The sequence below is a fragment of the Hipposideros armiger genome, unplaced genomic scaffold (assembly GCF_001890085.2).
Source record: "Hipposideros armiger isolate ML-2016 unplaced genomic scaffold, ASM189008v1 scaffold_89, whole genome shotgun sequence".
Taxonomy (NCBI): domain Eukaryota; kingdom Metazoa; phylum Chordata; class Mammalia; order Chiroptera; family Hipposideridae; genus Hipposideros; species Hipposideros armiger.
This window is the reverse complement of record NW_017731439.1, coordinates 2,137,567-2,162,043: the sequence shown is the minus strand read 5'-3', so window position 1 is coordinate 2,162,043 and position 24,477 is coordinate 2,137,567. Positions and strand designations below refer to the sequence as shown.

At 40.6% G+C, this 24,477-nt stretch overlaps 1 protein-coding gene across 5 annotated transcripts in view; it reads left to right on the top strand.

The window, feature by feature from the left end:
* Positions 1-771: 771 nt before the first annotated feature.
* FERMT1 (FERM domain containing kindlin 1) overlaps positions 772-24,477 on the top strand; it is a 38,691-nt gene continuing 14,985 nt past the window's right edge. For 2 of the 5 annotated variants that reach the window (XM_019644565.1, XM_019644563.1), the window contains exons 1-8: positions 772-953; positions 3,916-4,084; positions 7,264-7,497; positions 10,998-11,144; positions 12,598-12,811; positions 14,470-14,572; positions 23,041-23,148; positions 23,572-23,703. In XM_019644565.1, the coding sequence (XP_019500110.1) occupies positions 3,937-4,084; positions 7,264-7,497; positions 10,998-11,144; positions 12,598-12,811; positions 14,470-14,572; positions 23,041-23,148; positions 23,572-23,703 (1,086 nt within the window). In that variant the 5' untranslated portion in view covers positions 772-953; positions 3,916-3,936. The remainder of the gene's footprint in view (positions 954-3,915; positions 4,085-7,263; positions 7,498-10,997; positions 11,145-12,597; positions 12,812-14,469; positions 14,573-23,040; positions 23,149-23,571; positions 23,704-24,477) is intronic. The other 3 variants (XM_019644564.1, XM_019644567.1, XM_019644566.1) reach the window with 3 other exon arrangements.

Sequence of the window (24,477 nt, the reverse complement as noted above, 5' to 3'; positions counted from 1 at the left end):
TTCACCTGGCGATCACAGGTCCCCCAGGCTCTTTTAAGAGGAGGCGGTTGTTCTAACCTGGAGCCGGGAGTCTCCGGGCTTGGAACACGCCCTGGGGTGTAAGTGATGGGTGTACCTGGAGGGCAGGGAAATTGGCAGGACTTGAACCACTTGCGTTCTTCCCCCAGCAGGCCCCGAGGAGCCGAGAAAACCAGAGGTGGTCTAAGGGGCTGGGGGTAGTGGTGATGAGAGGTTGCAAGAAGGGGAGGTGGGGGGTGGGGGGGGCCAGGTTCCCCACCCCCCTCTGGATGCATACTAGCGCTTCCACCAGGGGCTACAGGTGGAAGAAGGTGAATAATACTGTCAACTATAATTTTATATATATATATATAAAGTCACAGGATGTGGAGTACAGCATAAGGGCTAGTCATTGGAGTAGTAAAGCCACACTTGAAGTCGGAGGGGTAGTAGATTGGGGGAGGAGGGTTATCACTTTGTGAAAGGTATAAATGTCTAACTATTACATTGTTTTGTACACCTGAAAAAAACCAAATAAATAAATACTTTGTGAAATTAAAAAAAAAAAATAGAGGCTGGTGAGCGCACCTTCTCTCCTGCGAACGAGACCCAGCAGGCCCGGGGCTGGGCGTGCCCTCGCTCGTGGTGCAGCCTGCTGGCCTCGGCCTGTGCCTGCGCGCCCCCTCCGCACTGGGCGGGGACCAGGCACACCTCGTGGGCTGGAGGCGGGCGCCAGGCCTCGGTGGGAGGTCGGGTGTAAGCCTGTCCCGGGCTTGGGCGCGTAGCCCTCGCCTGCCGCAGCCCGCAGGAGTCGCCGCTGCTGCTGCCACCGTGCGCCCCCAGCGCTCGCCCCCGACTCGGCCTGGGTAACCTCTGCCCCAGTCTCTAGTCTCTAAGGGCGCAGGCCCCCATGTGCGGGTCTGCTAAACTACACACCACAGGCTCCAGGAAAGGAGGTGGGTGCTATGGGGCTAGGGCTGGGGGGTGGAAGCCCGGCGAGGAAGGGAGGCTGTGCTGGGCACCGCTGATTCCGGAGACCCCTGTCCACTTCCTTCCTGCAGCCCTTTGCACTTAAATGGCTGTTGAATTTTTAAAAAATTACGTCCTCGGCGTGCCACCACCCTCTCCGACTCTGCGCATCTCGCCGCGCAAAATAAACGTGTCCAGCCGCGCGGGGTGCTACCTTCATGGGGATAAGGGGCAGGTTTCCACCCTCCCCCCCATACTCCCCGTGCCCCCGGACCCTTCAAAGGTGGCAAAAAAGCAGACCTTCATACACATGCACTCTCTGATCCAATAGCATCTGAGGCTATTTTTCACATCCATCCATCCATCTTTCTGTCTTTCTACCTACCTAAGTACCTTCCTTCCTTTCTTTTTTAATGCCTGCCTGCCTCTCAGTCTCGCTTTCTGACTTTCTTTCTTGCACTTTCAAATGAGCAGCTGGGCTTCACCCAGGGAAGGCAGGTCTGCTGGTGCCCTTTACTTCTTGTTCTGGTGTCTATGAGGAGCTTTCCGGGTTGAAGTTTGCTGCTCTCCTCAGCAAGTAACAGCTTGCTGCAGATGAGAAGTTCACTCCAAAATGAAGACACAGAAAGATAGGAGAGGAATGTGGGGAAACCAGATTGTCTAATTTTAGCCTGGATTTCCTGGTTAAGGGAATCACCATCTGTTGCCTAAATGAGAAGTGATTGCCTGTGTTAGGAAAAGAAACGATCTTATGCCTGATTGCTCATGAAATAACCTTAAAAGACCGATTATTTTATGTACAAAATAGTTTAAATAACTAAACCTCAAATCATAGCATTTTAAAAATTGTAAAGATCTTACAGTCCAACAGTTCGCTTCCATGTTATGAGTTTGACTTTGAAGTAGTATATTTATTGCCTCCTCACTGGGAAAGATTATGTTAGTAGAAATGCTTAGTGAAGGCTACTCAACATTTAGCTCATGTGATTTTAATAGTTTTCTTTCATATTGGCATTGCAACATTATAAATGATGTGTTCCAGTGTGGTGGTTAAGAGTTCATACTTAAAAAGACCTGGATTTCTGTCTGGGCTCCACCATCTAACTTGCTGTGTGACTTCCAATAATTTGCCTAGCCTCTCTGAGCCTGAGTTTCCTCATGTCTATATGGAATTGCAGAGAGGATGGAGCTAACACAAGGATAGTAGTTAACGCAGAATACATCACCCAGTAAGCACATTATAAATGATAGCTGAGGCTGATGATGACAGTGAGGCCAGCAGTTAGGTCCAATGTAATCCATGCATGGCACTGTCGGTACATGAGGTCTCCATGTGAGCCTATGTGCACTGCAAGGTATAAGCATGACTTCACTGCGGTCGTCTGGTCACAAAATAAGGAGCTACTTCTGAACTGATTCAAACAAGTAAAATATGTCCTATGCCAGTTCAAATTTGCAATGTTTATCTATTTTGTGTATTTTGAGATTCTCTGAGGCTGACTTATACACGTAAACAGTTTCAAATGAACCCAAAATTGGTATGATCCGGGTAGTTTAATTATTGCTTATTATTAAAAATAGTGTTTCTCAGATGTCACCATACTCCCCGGCTTAATCTTGATTTGGGTAGTTGGAAGGGAAGAACTGAGCCCTGGAGCTAATTTTATACTCAAAACGTGAACCACAGACCAGCATTGAAGCTTGTTATGAATGCAGGGCCTCCACCACCTCCACTGAGACCTGAATATAACCTGCATGTCAGTCATACCTGCAGGGAACGTGTGTGCACTTTGTTAGATCAGCCCTTTCTTAGGAATGTGTGTGCACTGCTGTTTCTTAAAAATAGATCTTAATGAAAACACGAATTTCTCATAAGCTGTCTTTACCTAGTAAAGAGAAAAAGATCTGTTATCACTTAAATCACTGATTTTTATTTTACATCTTAAAATAGTTAGGAGACGGTAGTGTCGTTTGCTTTCTGTTTGAAAGTAAGAGAGCTGACATTGTAAGTTCTGCCAGTTTTGGATTACAGTGTTTCTATTACCCGCCTCTGAAACATTCCCATTTTGACACTGCTTAGCTTCTTTTATTTTAATTCCTCCAAGGAGAGAAAAGCTGTGGGTCTGAAGTTCTCACCCCGTCTACGCTTTGAAAAGTGGGCTTTGTAGATCTGACACTCCTGTTTTCAATCTTTGCCAAAGGTGTGTCCCAAAACTTAATTGATGCACTTACTTATCAACTTTTATATGATATAAAATGATACCTCAAGTAAATCAAATATGTGATAATAATTATTAATGGCCTGTATCTTTATATGCATTATAAGGTAAAACTACATATTATGTAACTGAAATAGAAACTATTTTGCTATATTTTCATTTTTTGAATTTTCATACCAGGAGATGTCATTAAAACTTATAGAAGAAATATAGTACCTATGTATGTATATATTAGAGAAAGATTTTAATGATGTCCTTTTTTAAAATCAACATTATCAAAGTATAATTTGCATACAACAAAATGCAAAACCTGTTTGTTTTATTTATGCAAATTATACTTCAATAAAGGTGGGGTTTTTTAACAGATATCATGAAGGATTGCCATGATTTGTTGCCTATTGCTAGAATAGTTCAGAGAAAGTCAAGAAGAGTCAGTAGAGAAGGAAAATGAAGATTAATGCATTGGGCTGGCACAGAAAATAAATAGCCAAGTGGTCTTGTGGGGAGTAGAAAGATAAAGCATGTAAATTTAGAAAGCTTGAGACCATTTCCATAAGACTTTTTGTCTTTAAGATGCTGAATTTAATATCTGGGGTACTGGGAACACTGCAGACTTTTTTCAAGAGGAGGCTATAATTAAAATTTTTAAAAACATATGTTTTGCTCTGCAGGGTTTGCTGGCAAGCTCCAGCGTCCTCATATTCTGATCTATGTGTGCCTTTTTATGCAGCAGACACCTGCATTTGTCACAATGCTCTCATCCAGCGACTTTGCATCTGCTTCTTGGGCTCTCGTGATCCTAGTTGACCATCCAAGTGAAGGGCAGAAAGAAGTCCCACTGAGAGTGTCCGGAGACCTGCATATTGGGGGACTGATGCTCAAGTTGGTAGAAAAGATCAGTAAGTTACTGTTTCTTTATGGTTTCTCTATATTTGAAACCCTCTGTTTCATCACCATGCAATGGCTGATCTAGGTTGTCTGATCATCTAAGATTTTCTGATCATCCTTCTAGTAATGGCCCAGAGAGCAAGCCCCCTCCTTCCAGGAGGAAGAGAATCAGGGGGCCCTGCAACGGCTTCCAACTGAACCTGACCACCCTTGTAAAAACTTGAGTCTGGTGACAAACAAAAGCTCCTCAGTAGGTAGAATGGCGTATTTCCATAAGTATGGGGCCCATTCCACTGATGACACCTAGGTTGACTTTAGACCATTTCTAGGGTGTTAGGCTACTGTGTGGATTCCCTGTTAACACTTGACTGCTCAGTGAAAAAGTCAGCTTGATGCTGATGTGTCTTTTAACACTTATTCACCATTTGCTAGTCTCCCTGTTTACACAGAAAGAGAAGTCTTCAAGGTCAGAGACTTCCCATCAGGAGTCAAAACGATCAAACTAGAGTTTAATAACATTCTAGTTTCTTTATATATTTTTTTACCTTCTAAGGCCATGGATGTTGGCTTTTCATTTACACTAATGGGGTAAAACTTTTTTGAAATAAGTCTTCATTGAAGTATAATATACAGACAGAAAACTACACTTATCATCAGTGTACAATTCAATGAATTTTCAATTCAATGTACCATCACCCAGATCAAGAAATAGAACATTGCCTGTTCCCCCACACAAGTCCCACAACCAACCCCTCCTAGTTGCTTCCCCACCAAGGGTAACCACTGCTCGGAATTCTAACACCTTAGGAATAATTTTACTTGTTTTGGAACTGTATGAAAGTGGAATTATACAGGATATACTCTTATCTGCTTTCTTTCACTCAACATATGTCTGTGAGATTTATCCATAACATTTGAGTTGTCTCCATTCAGGGGCTACTACAGATAAGGCTGGTATAGTACATGCCTTTTGGTGAGTATACATACGCATAGGCATATAGTTCAGCGAGGAATTGCTGAACAATAAGCCTTTCCAAAATAGTTATAGCATTTATACTTCTACTAACAGTATTGTAAAAAAAGGTTTTCTAATTTAAAAAGAGAGGGAAAGAGAGATAAACCATTATTTTCAGTATTAGGCTGGTGCAAAGGTAATTGCGATTTCGGACAGTGAATTTTAAATCATTATAACTAGGCTCAAACACATCTTTATTAATCAAAATAGGAACCATTACAATCAACACATTTTTGCCAACGAGAAATAAGTTTGTTTATTCCTGTAGCATAAAAACCCATGCTTCGGGATTCGACAAACTCTTGGAAAGCATTTTCTTTATCCTGATGGTTGTGGAAGTGTTTTCCCTGCAAAAAGTTGTCGAGATGCTTGAAGAAGTGGTAGTTGGTTGGCGAGAGGTCAGGTGAATATGACGGATGAGGCAAAACTTTGTAAACCAATTCATTCAACTTTTGAAGCGTTGATTGTGCGACATGCGGTCAGGTGTTGTCATGGAGAAGAATTGGGGCCTTTCTATTGACCAATGCCAGCTGCAGGCGCTGCAGTTTTTGGTGCATCTCATTGATTTGCTGAGCGTACTTCTTAGATGTAATGGTTTCACCAGGATTCAAAAAGCTATAGTGGATCAGACAGGCAGCAGACCACCAAACAGTGACTGTGACCTTTTTATGGTGCAAATTTGGCTTTGGGAAGTGCTTTGGAGCTTCTTTTGGGTCCAACCACTGAGCTGGTCATCGCAGGTTGTATAAAATCCACTTTTCATCCCATGTCACAATCTGATCGAGAAATGGTTTGTTGTTTTTGCGTAGAATAAGAGAAGATGACACTTCAAAACGACGATTTTTCTGATTTGTGGTCAGCTCATGAGGCACCCACTTACCAAGCTTTTTCACCTTTCCAATTGGCTTCAAATGCCAAATGACCATAGAATGATCCACGAGTTCTTCGGCAACTTCTCATGTAGTTGTAAGAGGATCAGCTGCGATGATTGCTCTTAATTGGTCGTTGTGAACTTCCAATGGCCACCAAGATGATGTTCCTCATCTTCAAGGCTCTCGTCTCCTTTGCAAAACTTTTTGAACCACCACTGCACTGTCCATTTGTTAGCAGTTCCTGGGCCAAATGCATTGTTGATGTTGCGAATTGTCTCCAATGCTTTACGACCCATTTTGAACTCACATAAGAAAATAGCTTGAGGGGCATCTCAGTCGGGGACCCCCTCTTGTTTCAAGAGCTGTAACTTTCTGCTCTAATAAAACTATCCTCTGCTACAAACTTTAAAAAAGAAAGAAAGAAAAAGAAAATAGCTTGAATTTGCTTTTTGTCTAACTTCATCTCCATAGTCTAAAATACATACAAACTAAACAAGTAATAAGGCATTAGCAAAAAAAAACATAAAGCGAGAAATGCGTATTAAAATTATGTATAGCATAACCACATGTATTTAAGAATGTATTCCAATATCAAAGGCAAATTTCAACAATGCAAAAACTGCAATTACATTTGGACCAGCCTAATAATTAAAACTACTGGTAGCTCTTAATTTAGCAAAATAAAAAATTGACTATTGACTCCAACATTGACAAAGGGAGAAAATTCAATTTTGGTGCCAACTTTGAAGGAGGGGGAAGTTCCCATGTTGGTGCTAACACTGAGAGAAAACAGCCCTGCTTTCAGTGTAGACACTTGGGAAACTGGTAATTAAGGCGGTACTGTTAAAAGAGTTAGAAGAGTGAAATGTCAGCTTTACAGTACTTCTATGCGGACTCCGATTGGGGGGAGCTAGTGATATTCCCACGCGACCCAGTGGTGTAAGGATACATTCTAATAGAGAAATAATCTTGATTAAACAAAGCCAAATGCTACTGGCCTTCCAGAAAAGACTATGGCACTAACGGATTTAAGGATGAGAACTTGAGCATTTTATCAGGAACAAAACGTATAAATGTTTCTTTTCTTTCCACAGTATTTAAATATCAATGATGGTAAGGTTCAGTCTGTTTTTTACCTGCCCCACCTTAGAGACTTTGAAGAGAAGCCAAGGATTGTTGAGCCTTGGGTTGTAAAAGGGGATGGGGTGCTGAAGAGCAGTTGTTTGTTTCCGTTTCTGCACACAAAGGAATTGACTGGGGTGTTCCCTCTCATTTTACTTCATTGTGTTTTCAATGTTTGCAGACATAGCCCAAGACTGGTCAGACTTTGCCCTTTGGTGGGAGCAGAAGCATTGCTGGCTTCTGAAAACACACTGGACTCTGGACAAATGTGGAGTCCAGGCAGATGCAAAGCTTCTCTTTACCCCTCAGCATAAACTGCTTCAGCTCCGCCTGCCCAACATGAAGACTGTGAGATTACGAGTCAGCTTCTCAGCGGTGGTTTTTAAAGCTGTCAGTGACATCTGCAAAACCTTGAGTGAGTACCCTGCAGCGGCCCCTGTGCCTTTTGGACCGGTAGCAAAGGAGGGCAGGAAAAAGTGTGTGCTTTCTGCCTCTCTCGAGTGGTTAGCTTTACAGAATACTGCCCTTATTACAATTTTCAAGCCCAGTGCTGGGGACTTGAGCCATTCAAGTGGAATTAAACCAAATGGAACATTATTGAAATAAATCAGATTTATTTCCACAAAGCTTAAAACTATTTCAAAAGAGATTTGTTAAACAGAAGAGACAAACCCATTATGATTTCCTCAAAAAAAAATTCATTTCTCTGAGCCATAGTAAAATCATTTTATTTAAGACAAACAAAAAACAGCTCCATTAAATCATTATTACCATTGAGATAATAGTGTTGCAATGACCTAATTGCTTCACTAACAGGCTGCAGTAAATAGCTTCTGCCCACCAGAATCCTTTGTGGAGTTTATTTTAAGGAGAAAAGTACACTTAATGATGGACTGAAAACTAATTCCTATGGGATGGTGTCCCATGAGTTTAACAGCCATTAGGGACAACACTGCCCAAACCATTTCTTCTTTGTGGGACTTCCATAATAGGAGCAAACCCTGTGTTATGAAGGTTTTCTTATTTTATATTTTTGAACGTGTGTAGGTCTAGTCTTTAGTTCCAAGGCATTTGAACATAGTAAAAACCATATATATACATATATATACATGGGCCAAAAAATGTATACAAGTGGAGGCTTTGGTCAATGTTGCTCAAACAGTAGTTCAGCGTAATCAGAAGTGTCTGGACGCTGATAGTAACCATTTTGAGCACCTCTTGTAATTGCAGAAGTTGAATGTGACTTGTAGTCATCTTTTATTATCGGTATATATTGAGTATTACAATTTTAATAGGTTTTCCCTTTCTTAAAATGTGTATACATATTTTTGGCACCCTCTGTATATATATATTTTGATCTATATTCTCTGTTAAACTATAAAATGCTCGCTCATTTTTTTAGCAAGTATGTATTGATTAGGCAAGCATTGCGGTGAATGCTAGGGATATGTTAGTAATAAAATTAGCCAAAAATCCCTCCCCTCCTTGAGCTTATTCTAGTACACAGAGACAGAAAATAAATAATAAATGTAAAAAAATTAAAATAAAATGCTAAAAGGAGATAGTGGGGAAAGGTGGGAAAGTGTAATAGTATATGTAGGCTTGAGAGTGCCGGTAGTGGGCTTTGGAGGCTGGTATGGTATTAAATAGGGTGAAGACAAAGACCATTTCTTGAGCATGCCCAGTATGATGCCTGGCACACATTAGCTGTTCAATAACTGCTGAGTGACAAATGAATGGAACCTTCCGTTATAGAATATAAGCTCTATAGTGCCCCTGATGCATGGTGAGCACATGCTACGCACCAGGGCATTTCAGTAATATTCTAATAAGGATTTGAAAACAAAGGGAATGATTAAATAACATCATATACTCCACACAACAGTGGACTGGAAGCACACGTTGGAGCTGGAACCGAAAACTTGAGGTTTTGAAATAAACAGGAACTATCAGATTATACCTTTTTATATTTGTTTTCCAGATTTTCTCTTCATGATAGTTCTAAACGGTTCAACCTGGCATTTCTAATAATCACTTTTTATATGTAATCCACTGAAGCTAAATCAAATTTAGCAATATGATAGTTTTTCCCTCAAGGAAAAGGAAAGATAAAACTTGGGCTTAGAATTATAGGTTTTTGTTGTTGCTGGTTTGTTTTGTTTTGTTTCTAATGCTTCCAATGGACATTTTAATTCATCTCCAGGTTTTGTGTATAAATAATGCATTTGGAATGGTCACAAGTGCGTGTTGCAACCTGACAATCAGACATTCTTGGTTACTGGGGAGAGGATTGAGCTCAGTGGTCAGTCTCAGTCTGAAGCACCACACAGAGTTTGAATTGAAAAGTGGGAGGACATATGGTATCAGTGCATTTACCTCCAGGAAATCTGCCCAAAGACGCTAACATTCACATTCCTTGGCTTTTAACTAGGATCACAGCAGCTCAGTGTGGTTAATGGTTACCAGGAGTTCTGTTCGGCAACAATAAATTTATTTGATTAATGGAGAGAAATAGAGGTTATCTTCTTAGTTTGAATTCTCCAGAAGCAGGCCCTGAGATAAGAATTCAAGTACAAATAATTATTTACTTGTGAGGTGATACCAGGGAACACTCCTTGAGGGTGGGGATGTGAGCCTAGGAAGAGAAGGCCACCAGTAAGAGAGAGTCACCAATCAGGTCACACTGGGAACCTCTGGGAGACAATGTAGACATGCCTCAGAGCTATCTCACCACAGGGGTGAGGGAGCTGAGTTGTTAATATACTCTCTCATCAGTCATTGAGGGCCGCTCTTGGGGAATGTTAAGTCTCTGAACTGGTGTGGTCTCTTGCATCTGTATCAGGGCAGTGTAAACTCGGGCGTCCAGAGCAAGCCCTCGGCAGCAAGATGCATGTCCTAGCTGCCACTGGAACTCGAATGAAATGGTGAGGGCCAACAAAAGATAGGCAGGGTGCCAATGATGTCTGGATAAAATTAGCTACTGGGCATCATGTAAGAGAAAGGCTCTCAGGACCTGTGGTCCATAAAGAAAAAAGGTGGGGTCCTTGGTTGTTGTTTTAAAAACTTAAAAATAAGGCAAGACAGGGAGGGAGGGAGGGAAGAAGAAAAGGAGGAAAGATAGAAGCAAGGGAGGAAAGGAGGGAGGGAAAAATTGATAGTGAATAGATGACACTAGAACAGTAAAATGCTGGTAGTGGTTGAGACTGGGCGATGAGCCCATGAAGGGGCCATTATACTATTCCCTTTACTTTGGATCTGTTTGAAATATTTTCTTCTTTTTTTTTCAAGATTTTATTGGGTAATTGGGGAAAGGGAACAGCCAAGTTGCTGTCCTTCAATCTTAGTTGTGGAGGGCGCAGCTAGCTCAGCTCCAAGTCCAGTCGCCATCTGGCTGCCCATCAGCAGCTCACGGCAGCTCAGCTCAGTGTGCTGTGTTCAATTTTAGTTGCGGGTGGGCGTAGCCCACCATCCCATGGGGGAGTTGAACCAGCAACCTTGTTGTTAGGAGCACGTGCTCTCACCAGCTGAGCCATCCTGCTGCCTGTTGGGAGCTCAGTGGCAGCTCACTGGCCCATGTGGGAATCGAACCAACCACCCTGTTGCTCAGAGTTCGGACTCTTAACCAACTGCGCCACTCAGCTGGCCCCTTGTTTGAAATATTTTCGCAATGATTAAAAACCAAGCTAGAAATTTTACTAGACTGAATCTTCCCCATTAGTTGAACCACATTTACCCTATTTGGCAAGTCTCAGTTCCCCTTCTGTTCCTTCAAAAATGAATGCAATTTAGTTCCATTTACTTCTTAGGACTCTCCAGAGAAATGGTTTCAAATGCCCAGTGTGACTTTGAGTCTTAGAAGGAATTTTTTTTTTTTACTTTTTGACTTTCTTCTTTCTTTTTCTATTTATTTATTAGATATTAGAAGACCAGAAGAACTTTCCTTGTTAAAGCCTTCTGGTGACTATTTTAAAAAGAAGAAGAAGAAAGACAAAAATAATAAGGAGCCTGCAACTAAAGATATTTTGAACCTGGAGAGTTCTCCAACAATTTCAGGCTCACCAGGTAAGATTTGTGACAGGTGTTCTGTTGTTTAAATTCATTCATGAGTCAAAGAATTTCCTAAATTCTTAAAGCCCAAGAACTTTCCTCCCCTCTGGTCTGCCTTTCCTCTTCTTCCCTCCCATCTCCTCTCTCCCCGAAACAAAGAAGGACTAAAATTGCAGGACTCCTGTAAGAGGAAAGGATATCCAATTGATTTTAAAACTAACAGAATTTTTTTTTTTTAGTTAGTTTCAGGTGTGCAAAAGAATGTAATAGACATTTACACCCCTCACAAAGTGATAACCCCCAATCTACTACCGCTCGGACATCGTATATACCTGTTACAATTCCACTGACTCTATTCCCTATGCTGTACTCCACATCCTGTGACTATATATATATTTATATATATATAAAATTATAGTTGACATTCAGTATTATTCAGCTTCAGGTGTACACTGCAGTGGTCAGGCATCTACACTGCCCATGAAGTGGTCTCCCTAATAAGACAAGTGTCTATCTGATACCCTACAAAATCTTTACAACATTATTGATTATATTCCCCAAACTGTCTTTCATATCCCTGTGGCAATCTTGTGGTTACCAATCATGCTTTTTAATCCCCTCACCTTCTCCCCCATTCCCACCCCCCTCCCATCTAGCAACCCTCAATTTTTTCTCTATGTCTCTGAGACTGTTTCCTAACAGAATTTTTTTGACCAGGTCTGCGTATAGCTCATTATTTTAGTTGCATGTATCATTATGTTGATGAATTTAAAAAACCTTAGTAAAACTGGCCATAAACCTGAGGGGGGAAAGAGATATTTGAATCACTCAAATATACTTCTGTTTTCCTAAGTCTGAATTCAGTTCAAAGTTTGCATTGGGCGTGTTAACAGGAGGACAGGTAAAAATTTTAGAAAGGCATCATCTTTTCCTTTTTATATGAAAATAAATAAATCTCTAGCTTGCTTGCCACATTTGAGGGTTTTCTTGCATGGTCCATTGCAAAAAATAAAAGGGATTATTTACACTTTCCTTATGCAAATTAAAACCAGGTGATTTTAATTTTAATTACTATTGGCAAGTACTGCTATTGTTTAAAGGATTTGCCCAGAATACATTACGTACATGCATTCTGTGAGATCTCCAGTTCTCTAATAGTGCCAACACTTACTGCTAACAGAAGAATTTTGAATTGTTGAGGAGATAGTCCCCAACATTTGTCAGGTTGATTTGGGAAGCGTTGACAATGGATGAGTTCCCAAGCTTTCAGGAGCTCAATATTCAGGCAAGAGCTTTACCTGTATATAACGTCCCTCCCCACCAGTCATGATTCATGTGATTCTTTTCAATGGTACAAACATTTAAATTCAAAACCCATTGTGGGATCAGCAGTGTGAGTACTTATTTTTCTGAAGGTTCCTGCCCCCTGAATCCCGTGTCAGAGTCCATGTTCCTCCTTGCCTTGCAGTCAGTCCCGGTTTATACAGTAAGACCATGACACCCACGTATGACCCTGTCAATGGAACGCCGGCATCATCCACCATGACTTGGTTCAGTGACAGCCCTTTGGCTGAACAAAACTGCAGCATCCTGGCATTCAGCCAGCCACCCCAGTCCCCAGAGGCGCTGGCTGATATGTACCAGTGTCGGTCTCTGATGGATAAAGCCAAGCTCAATACAGGGTAAGGATGTGGTTTTTGCTTCTCTGTGAACTGATGTTGACATAGTAACAGAGATGCCATGGAAATGGCAAAGGGAGTAGCTGTATTTTTAAGTTAGCATGCCTGGGGCTCGTACACTGTTAGCCAAAGTCAGTGCCAATTTTGGCAACAAAAATTCAGCCTTTGGTCATGTCAATGCATTTAAAGTGTGACAACATTTATGTGTTTGGGTAACTCAATGGTTTACCATATGTGAAGACTAGTTTTTTGCCCCTATAGGTGTGTAAAGTGTGTTGTATGCGATGTAGAGCAGTGGATAAGTGGGTTGGTCCCCATGGGTCAGCAGGGAGACAAGGTGGCCCACCTGTCCCACACTGTCTAGTATAACAGCATTTCTCTCTTTAGGCTTCCTAACGAGCAAGTCCAACTTTGCTTCACGTGCAGTCAGAAAAGGCACTCAGACTCTTTCTCAAACCACCATTTCTTTCTGCTCCCCATTGTTCACCAAATAAAGTCAAACTTATTCACAGCTTTCCACTCCCTCTGATATCTTGCCCCAGCAGATGTCTCTCTGTCCTACTGTGCTCTCAGGTACCCCAACCCCCATGGCGCTCACTGACTCTTCGTCACTACTTCACCTCCAGGTGTTGCTCTGCTCCAGGACTCTCCTCCTTGCTTCCTCTACGGGTCCATCGCTACTTGTCCTTTAAGGCCCAGCCACATACTCTCGTCTTCTCAGATGTCACCGTTCAAAATCAGTCAACATCCCTGCAGTTCTGTTCTAATACTTTGCTTGCTCCAATGTCACCTTGTATCTTTATTATGAAGCCTGGTCTCCCCCACTGGACTGCCAAGTCCTTTAGGATGGAGATTGCATCTTGGGGGCTAATATCATAGACGTTCCAGCCATTTTCATTCAGTGGTGCTGGATGACATTCATCCCCACCTGGTTTTGTTGTTAACTCTTAGTCTCTACCCTTCCAGCCCTTACCATTACCGTTTTTATTTTCAACTCCGGAACTATACTATCCAGTGCTGGAGCCACTAGCCACATGTGGATATTTATATCTAAATTTGAATTTCATTAAATTTAAAATATGACACTAGCCACATTTAAAACCTCAGTAGCCACAGATGGCTAGCGGCTACTCTATTGGACAAGGCCATGTAGAATATTGCTGTCATTACAGAAAGTTCTAGACAACGAGATAGAGCCAGCTTTGGGTCGGACCACCCAGCGTAGAGGAGAGGCGGTGAGGGCAGTCAGCAAGTGTAGATTCTCATTCTGGTGCCACCACAAGACACGTGACCGTAAACATATCACTAATGTCACGGAGACTCAGTTTTATCACCTGTAAAACTGAGGAACTATTATAAAAACTGCCCTGGATCCTTCACTGACTTACTTTAAAGTGTCAGTGAAAAAAAAAAAACCACATATGTATATAAAAATCACTGGGAAAACTGTAAGATAAAATGCAGGTATAAGTTATTATCAAGTCCTCCTCCTTACTGCTTTTTGGTTATATTAACGTACGCGGACTTAGTTCAAGAAGATATGCGTATGTGTATAATATAAATATAAACATGTTATAGGTAACATATGTAATATAAACATATATTCTAATACATATGTATAAAATTAATTGCCTTTTAAAACCCATCCTATTGTTTTCTAGTTGGCTAGATTCCTCGCGTTCCCTTATGGAACAAGGCATCCAGGAGGATGAGCAGCTGCTGTTACGATTTAAATACTACACTTTCTTTGACTTGAATCCCAAAGTAAGATACTCTTTGTCTATTCTCTCTCTTTCTCTCTCTCTCTCTCTCTCTCTCTCTCTCTCTTTTTTAATGTGAATTCATTGAAATGTAATATTGAGTCATGTGGTCATCAAAGTTAGGATTCATTTGTGTAATTTTCTGCTTAGCTCTGCGGGGTTAGACCAATAAATGTATGCTGGTCTCTGGATTTTCATCTTCTGGGTTCTAGCGAGCATGGTCAGCTTGCCCCTGAGTGAGCGGGACTGTCTAGGAGTCTTCATGCCCAGCATGGGGCACACTGCCCCTCTCCATTCACAGGAATGAAGGGACATGCAGAGAGCAGCTCGTGGAGCTGGGAGTCCTTAGTGCTTAGGAAAGAAAATGTTGTCAGGACCCAGGTCAAGAGCAGGTTTTCATGAACAAGCCAGGACCCCATGATGGCACACACCAGACTCCCCAATGCATGCTGGGAAAAAAGTAAAAAAAGAGGGGTCATCTATAAAAACAAAGACCCAGCTGGTCACCAACTCCCATTTTAAGTGCACATCTCCTACCTGAGGTTTACCGGGACAACTGAGTGGAGAAATAAGTCCTCTGAACTTCAGCCTCTCCCTTGCCCTTTATTCAGCTTTTGGTAGAGTTGTGAGTAGGCAGTTAAATGTCCAAATGGAAAAAAAACATAAACTGGGTCACTGGTTCTCTGAGTGCACTGGGCAAGTTCATTGTGTTGTTCCCATCCACTTTTGTGTTTATGGTTGCTCTTTTCCATTTACTGCTTGGCACTTGTTTGAGGGGCTGGCTTCAGCCCGCCTGTTCTGTGCAGACCCTTTTTCACCCACAGCTATGTTCCTGCCTCTTGTGTCTTCTCCTTGGTCCTGACTTTAAGTCTGGTCTTCAAAGGCCCATCTCAGCCCCCACTGCTTTCCTAACAGTCGTCGTCTTAAAAACAAGCCTTCCTCCCTGGCATCCCTTTGAAGCTCCTGCTCAGTCTTTGGTTTAGATCCAACTTAATGTCTGTGGGCCTAGCTTGTGTCTCGTGTGCATACCTTCCAGCAAATCACAGCAAAAGAGCAAATTTTGGCTCTTTGATAAAACCTTCAGGAGAAATTACTATACTGCTTCTTTTAAATAATTTTTATTTTTTAAAGACACTGTGAATTATATAACTGTCCAGGTTTTCCTTGTTTGCATTGCCTGCTAGAACCAAATTTATACATTTTCTGTGATTTCATTTCTTTTTTTTTCTTTTTTTTTGTATGTGATTTCATTTATTTAAGCCTTATTCCTGACTCAACTTTACTCTTTCTTCACTTAATTCTTAGTCAATTTAAGCTATCTTGTTTTATGCTATTTATGCTAATAAACTGCCTTAAAATTTATTTCTGATAAGGCATAAGTAAAACATGCTCATGCATTTTCTAATTGCTAAGTAAGTTATTTGGCCCAATCTTATCTATTCAAACCAGTGCCACTGTTTATTCATTTATTTATTGAGCAATTGCTGTGTGCCAAGAACTAAGCTAGCAGCTGAGAACCCCAAACTGCTAGATGTTAGAATAAGGGTTTCAAATTAATGAAATGAAATATTGGGTTTTCGGAAAAGTCATGATGCATTTTTGCAATGAAAAACAGAAAAAATACATCATGACTTTTCCGACAACCTAATACATAGGATTTCAAAATGAAGCAATTATATTGAACTATAGTAACCAAAATCTTTTTCAAAATGAAAATTATATGCCTGGCAAAAAACAAAAAAAAAACAAAAAAAAACATAAAGTAAAAAAGTCTTTACAACTCATACTACAAACAAAAGGCTAATTTCCCCTAATATATAAGGAGCTCCTACAGATCAGTAATAAAAAGACCAACAACCCAGTAGACTAATGAGAAAGGATGTGAACACATAGTTAATAGAAAACTACAGTGGCTCTTAGCCTAGTATTGGCAAACATCAAAAAGCTTCATATAGGGCTGGCCAAGTGGTGCGTTGGTTAAGAGTTGGCTTAGGACGCCAGCTCTGAGCAGCGGGACCCCAGTTCAGATCCCACATGAGGGCCAGTGATGCTGCTCCCTCTACAGCTAAGTTGGTGAACAACAGCGCAACATGGAGCTGGGCTGCTGTGAGTCGCCAGAGACATCGTAGACTACAGGGGAGCTGCAGTGGGCTGCCATAAAGCTACTGTGAGTGGCTGGCAGCTGGCGTGAGCTGCCGGCAGCTGGTGTGAGCTGCCAAGAGCCACCATGAGTGGCTGTCCAGTGGCCGGCAACCAATCTGCCTCACCCGGGAAGAGCGCAATGATCACAATACCAACATGGGCCAGTGAAGCAACGTCCTCCACAATTAGACTGAAGAACAAAAGGACAGCGACTTGTCTGTCCTCCTTCCCTGATTCCCCAACACTGTTCCCCGCCCCCAATTCCTCAATAAATCTTTAAAAAAAAAAAAGCTTCATATACTTAGCAAGAGTGTGGAAAAACAGGTTCTCTCATACACAGCTTGTAGGTCAAAGTACAAATTAATCTTGCCTCCGTGGAAGGCAACTTGGCAATATCTATCAGAATTACAATTCTGCATAGCTCTGACCCAGCCAATCCACCCTTTGGTATTTATAACACAGTTATACTCACATATGTGAATTGATATATGTCTATACACAAGAATAGTTATTATTACATTGTTTGTTTTAGGAAAAGATTGGAAACCACCTAAACATCCATCAGTGGGGAACTAGATAAATACATTATGGTACAGTGGTGTTAAGAAGAATGACTCAGCTTTCTTTTGATGTGGAACAGAGTCAGGGTATATTATTGACTAAAAAAGATCAAGGTACAAAAAAATTCTTAGAGAAAAAACCATTTGTGGGGAACAAGGAAAGGAGGGAGTCTTTTTATTATATGATATAACCTTTCATCCCTTCAGAATTCATTCAAAATAAATCCCTTCGTTATATACTCTTTTGCCTCCATTTAAATGCATTCAAAATGTGAATTAAAAACATTTATAACTCCAGTAGTTCATGGTATTTTTTAAATGTTCAGTAGAGAAAAGGCACATCAGTTTTAATAAAAGAACACTGAAACCTGCTATTCAGCTAATAGGGAGCTGTGATTAGATATAAATAATAGCCCCTTGAGAGCAAGAGAACTATGAGAGGGAGGCCTTGTTATTTGTTTGTATTGTTGGTCTGGAGTGACTGAATTGACCAGATGGAGACAAACAGGAAGTGGAGGTGGTAGAAGCCATGTGCTTCTAAGCTGGGGTTTCTATTTTCACTTAGCCGGGAGACAAAGGAAGTCTAGGACCAAAAAGAGGGCAGGAGTAGCCAAGAGAAAACTTTGCTTCTAAGTCGCTGAAACCACTGCAAAGTTCTCTAAGAGAAAAAGACCTGTTAGGAGGCCTGTTAATGACTGACGTGTGGGAGACCCAGGACCTTGTGATGTCCCAGGGCCTCTGTAGGAGTGTGAACACGCCTCCAAAGAAGGAATCCAGAGTTCTAGTGGATGCAACAGAGAAAGCCAGTGTTCCTTAGGATGCACCAGGGCTTATCCTGAATGTAGTTAGGGCATCTTGTTCTAGAGCCTGTCCTTCTCCTAATGTCAATGTGCAAATGTAAGTAACGTTTGTTTAACCAGTAGTCTTTCAAAGAATGGTTTTATTTGCCTGGGGTTGTAGGGAGTTAAGTATGTTTAGGTGTGGAAGTTGTTTTGTTTTGGTTTGGTTTAAAGATTTTATTGGGGAATTTGGGAAGAGGAACAGCGTTGGGGAATCGGGGAAGGGGAACAGACAAGTTGCTGTCCTTTTGTTCTTCAGTCTAGTTGTGGAGGACGTTGCTTCACTGGTGACTCACAGCAGCCCAGCTCCAGGTCAAGCTGTTGTTCACCATCTTAGCTGTAGAGGGCGCAGCATCACTGGCCCATGTGGGATCCGAACCGGGGCCCTGCTGCTCAGAGCTGGCGTCCCAAGCCAACTCCTAATCAACACGCCACCTGGCCAGCCCTAGGTGTGGAAGTTTTTATTTTTAAGTCATTAGTGACTGCATTTAAGAGAAAAGCTTTATTTGGTGACTTAACTTACTCTCGCTAAAATTCCTACAGTATTAGGATTATAGCACTTTGTCTGATTGGCAGAGACAGATGGATGGATGCACGGATGGATAAATGATGTATGAGTGTGTGGTTGGATGGCTAGATGATAGATACATAGATACATGGATACATAGATAGATAGATGATAGAACAGTTAGCTCAATTCAAATTTCAACAGCTACACGTAACATTTAGATTTTGTCTTTCAACTGTGAATTAAAGCAAGGATTGGTTTTATTTGGTGGGGGGAGGTTGCTTGGTTTTTTTGGTGTGCATTGTGTGTGTGATTTTTTAGTTGTCATGTCTTTGGATTGCAGTATAATTTACATGATAAATTCACCCACTGTAATTGTACAATGTAATGATTTGCAGTACATTTATATAGTTGTGCAACCATCACCACAATCCAGTTTTAAAACACTTGCATCACCCCCAAAATTTTCCTCATACCCATTATGGTCAGTCCCTGCCCCTGCCCCTGCCCCTGCCACAGCCCGCCCCACCACTGGTCTGCTTTCTGTCTCAAGTTGGGCCTTTTCTAGAAATTTCACGTAGATGGAATCATACAGTATGTAATCTTGTGTCTAGATTCTTTTACTCGGCATAATGTTTTTGAGGTTCATCTGTGTTGTTGCGTGTAGCAGTAGTGCACTCCTTTGTACTTGCTGCGTGGTGTCCCACTGTGGGTGGACCACATTTTGTTTCTCCAGTCTCCGAATGAGGGACATTGGCTTGTTTCCGGTTTGGGGCTATTTTGAATAGTGCTGCTGTGAATGTTCTCATGTGTGTGGTGTTTTGGTTTGTTTGGGGAGGATTCTGGGGCTAACTCCTGAGGTGTTCCACGACACCTGGCCACATTCGCAAAACAAAGAGAGACTTTCTTAAGTTTCTTATTCTTCTGGCCTCCGGGACACCACACTCTTGGATTTGCATTGTGTCTCTCTCCCAGCAGCTGTAGACATGCTCAGAAGGAGGCTGCCTGTGCAACAGGTCCTATTGCCCACTTAATCTGATAGCAACACTATTTGCTGGTTTGGGCTTACTTCAGGTTTTTCGTTCCCTGTCACATTTTTTTCTTAGTATGCATAGGTTCATGCAAAAGGAAACAATAAGCTAATGCTAATCAACCTATGACAAATCTGTTTAGGAATCCTGTCTTTCTATTCCTCCTTCATATTTTCTTCAACATTTTTTTTAAGGATATAGTAAAATGTATACCCAGTGTCAAACAAAAAAAGAAAAGAAAAGCAAACATAGGAGTTATTGTTTAACAGATACAGAGTTCTGTAGAATGCCACTGAACTGCACACTTAAAAATGGTTAACATGGTAAATTTTATATGTATTTTATCACAATTTTAAAAAATTGTTTTAATCAAACATACAAAGGAAATATTTAGAGTAAAAATGGAAAATAGTCCTTTACCAAGACCTTTCTCCCAAGAGGCAGACACAGTTAACAGCTTGATAAATAACAATACTTGCAGATTTTTTCACAGTTATAAAATTTGTGAACAGATTTTCAGGATCTTTTTCCCCCTACATAAATGGGATCATGTGTTTGTCTTGTAGCTTGCATCTTTGTACTTCACAATATACGCATATGTCTGACTCGCTTTTTTTTAACCACTATGAAATAATCAAAGGAAAGGCTAAATCATAGTTCATCAGAACCCTGGGTTCCGTGCAATTTTTGCTCTTTCAAAAAATGTGGTGCATATTCTTATACCAGTATCTTTGAGGAGTGCTTGCGTTTCTTTAGAATAGTAACCATAGACATGCCAATCAAAAGGCAAAAAGACATGAAAAGATACCACCCAGTTGCCTCCCTACTAACCTCATATGTGAAAGTACCAATTGCATTACATCCATGCCAACACCAGACATTATCAATCCTTATAATGTGGGTAAATCTGATAGGAAAATAGACACTGTCATCTCTTTCTTTAACTTGAATTCTCTGATTATTAGTGAGGTTGTGCATCTTTTCCAATGTTTATATGGTCATTTTGGTTTCTTCTATAAGTTGCCTATTTATATATTTGCCCCATTTTCTATTGAATTATTTGTATTTTCCATATTGATTTTTAGGAGCACTTTGTATATAATGGGTGTTGCCTTCTATATTTATTGCAAATATTTTACAACCTGTGTTTGGTCTTATAAAAGTCTTCCTTAGGCCATTTTTCACCATTAAAAATGTTTAACTTTCAGTTGTCAAGTCAGTCTGATGCATCATAATTTTTAGGCTTTCTGTCTTGCTTAGAAAAGCTTTCCACATTCAAAGATTACAAAAAGTTTTCTTTCATGTTTCCTTCCAGTAGTTTTGGTTGTTATGATTAGATTTTCTATAACAGTTCCTTGAGATATAATTCACGTGCCATACATTTCACTCATTGAATATGTACAAGTGAATGGTTTTTAGTATATTCACAGACTTATGCAACTATCCCCACTGTCTAATTTCAGAACATTTTCATCATCCCAATAAGAAACCCATTAGGAGCCACTCCCCATTTCCCTCCAACACCACCCCCTCAACCCAAGGCAACCATCAATCTACTTTCTGTCTCTATGGATTTGCCTACCCTGGGCATTTCATCTAAATGGAGTTATACAATATGTAGTACTTTGTGACTAGTTTCTTTCACTTTTCAATGTCCATCCATATTGTAGCATGTGTTAGTATTTCATTTCTTTTTTTTTGCCAGATAATATTTGATTGTATGTATATACCACATTTTATTTATCCATTCATCGGTTGATGGACATTTAGATTGTTTCCACTTTTTAGCTATTATGAATAATGCTGCTGTGAACATTCAGGTACAAATTTGGGGATTTTTTTTCTTTGTTTTTGTTGTTGTTGTTGTTGTTGTAAAATATGCACAACATAACATCTGCCATTTTAACTATTCTTAGGTTCACAATTCAATGGCAATTAGTCATTTACAATAGTATGCAACTATCACCACTATCCATTTCCAGAACTTTTCATCATCCTATACAGAAACTCTGTACCCATTAAACGATAGCTCCCCATTTAAATAAACCCCTCCCCCAGCCACTGCTAACCTCTATTCTACTTCCTGTCTCTATGAATTTGCCTATTCTAGGAACTTCCTGTAAATAGAATCATACAATATTTGTCCTTTTGTGTCTGGCTTATTTCACTTAGCATAATGTCTTCAAGGTTCATCTATGTTGTAGCACATATCAGAATTTCATTCTTTTTTATGGCTGAATAATATTCTGTTGTATATGAACACTATATTTTGTTTGTTCATTTGTCTGTTGGTGGTCATTTGCATTGTTTCTATCTTTTGGCTATTGTGAATAATACTGCTATGAACACTGGGGTAAAGTATCTGTTTGAGTCCCTCTCTTCCATTTTTTTTAGTATATACTTACAAGTAGAATTGCTGGATCATAGTCTTTTGTTTAACTTTTTGAGGAACTGCCAAATTGTTTCCTACAGAGGCTGCATCATTTTATATTTCTCCACATCCTCAACCAACATTTGTTATTATCTGTCATTTACATTAGAGCCATGGTAGTAAGTGTGAAGTGGGGTCTAATTGTGTTTTTGTATATTCAGATCTGTTTATCTATAATTTATAGTTTGGGGGTGATGTAAGATTGTCTTTTGATTTTGGATTTTTGTTTTCCAAATAGCTAGGCATTTTTAACACTATTTATAGTATTGAATTCTTTGTTCCCCTGCTGATATAAAATGCCATTTTTATTTTATATTACATTTATATACATATGTAAGTCGATTTCTAGATACTGTGTTATTGACATTTTGTCTATCAGTATATCAATACCACACCATGTTAGTAACTGCAGCTTTATAATATGTTTCAATGTCTGGGAGGACAAGTGTCTCCCCAACATTGTTCTGTTTCAAATATTTGAATATTGTCTCTTCCAGCTTAACTTGAAAATCAGTTTATATAAAGTTGCACTTGATAATCCCTATCAGATGCTGACTAGGATTGCCCTGAGTTTGCAGAGCAGCCTGGGAATCCCTTCTCCTTTATACCACTTTAGCACATAAACCATTTTTACTACCTTTTTTTCCTACCATTACAAGTGTGATAAAAGAGAGGCAAAATAGTGCAATCTGAGATGGGTCAGTTTGGCCCCTTGGAAAAACTCTGGAAAATATTTCGAGAAAGTTCTAAATTTAGAAGTAAAAAGAGCTGAGGCGGTAAAAAGTAGAGGGGTGTTTCCTTCAGTTACCTTAACTGAAGTTTATTGTGTCTGATTAACAAGGAAGGGGGGCCTCAGTCATTCTTTAATTTTTGTATTCAGAATATAAATATACCCCCAAGTACACACACACACACACACACACACACACACACACACACACACACCTGTTTTTTTCTCTAGTACGATGCTGTTCGAATAAACCAGCTCTATGAACAAGCCAGGTGGGCCATTGTCTTAGAAGAAATTGACTGCACAGAGGAAGAAATGTTGATCTTCGCAGCCCTGCAGGTATGAGAACTCCAGTACCTGTTCTCTGGAAGGAGACAAAGCAAGTTTGTTCTGCTTCAAGTTTCATTTTCTTCCTACTGTTTTTTTCTTTGACAAAAGCACTGGAAATGAGGAGAGTAAATTCCAATTTTAAATGCTTCTCATGACTCCCCCACATGTACATCTTATGTAAAGCATTCGCCTTGCAACTCTTATCTCTTCCCTACTACAAGCTCAACCACTAATGGAGAAGGACTGAGTTCAAGCACAACTAACCGTAAATCTCAGAATGATTCAGATTAAAATGTCATTTCCCTACATAAGAGGCAGATCTCCTTCCAGGTGATGTTTGGTATTACAGGGGAGTTGCCTCCAAAAACAGAAGAACTAGCTAATGGATTTATTTGTGCTTATAACATTTCTAAAACCTCTGTTTCTTTCTAGTATCACATTAGCAAACTGTCATCGTCTGCTGAAATACAGGATTTTACAAATGAGTCTGAGGTCGATGAAGTAGAAGCAGCACTTTCTAACTTGGAAGTGACCCTAGAAGGTGGAAAAGCAGACAACGCGTTGGTATGAACTCTCCTGAGAACTTAGAATTGTGGCTTTGTTCTGTCTGGTTGGCAAATGTATAGACGAACTTTTTCTTATTAGAAATAAGAGGATATTTTGTCTGAAATGGAAAAAAGAAAACATGCTCGTCATCTTTCAAGCTTAAACCTAGCAAGAGCTGACGAGCTTTTTTCAGGTCAGCTCTGTAAGGTACTATAAGATATTTTCGTTACTACTAATGACAGTATTTTCGTATCACACTTCTTCTTCTGGATAAGTTGGTATGGTGTGAGGGAAAGACCGCCCAGGGCTCCACTTCACTGGCTTGGAACCTGGAATTCATCCCAGAAGTCTAGAAAGAACCCTCAGTCTGTTGCTAGCTGTGAGAATAGAGAAAATGCTTTACAGATAACAAAGCCTTGTTATCTGCTTACCTAGTCATACATTTCCACTCGGCAAGGTTGACAGAAGTGACGGCGGTTTTTTTGGAACATTATAAAATTTCCTGAACCCTTTTTTTTTTAAAGGTTTTTATTGGGGAATTAAGGGGATGGGAGCAGCACTGGGGAATTGGGGGAAGGGAAACAGACAAGTTGCTGTCGTTTTGGTCTTCAGTCTCGTTGTGGAGGACATTGCTTCACTGGCCCAAGTTGGCACCATCATTGCACTCTTTGTGGGCGAGGCAGATCAGTCGCCGCCTTCTGGACGGCCGCTCACTGCGGCTGCTGGCCACTCACGCTGGCTGCTGGCTACATACGGTAGCCCATGGCAACCCACTGCAGCAGGGGACTCCAG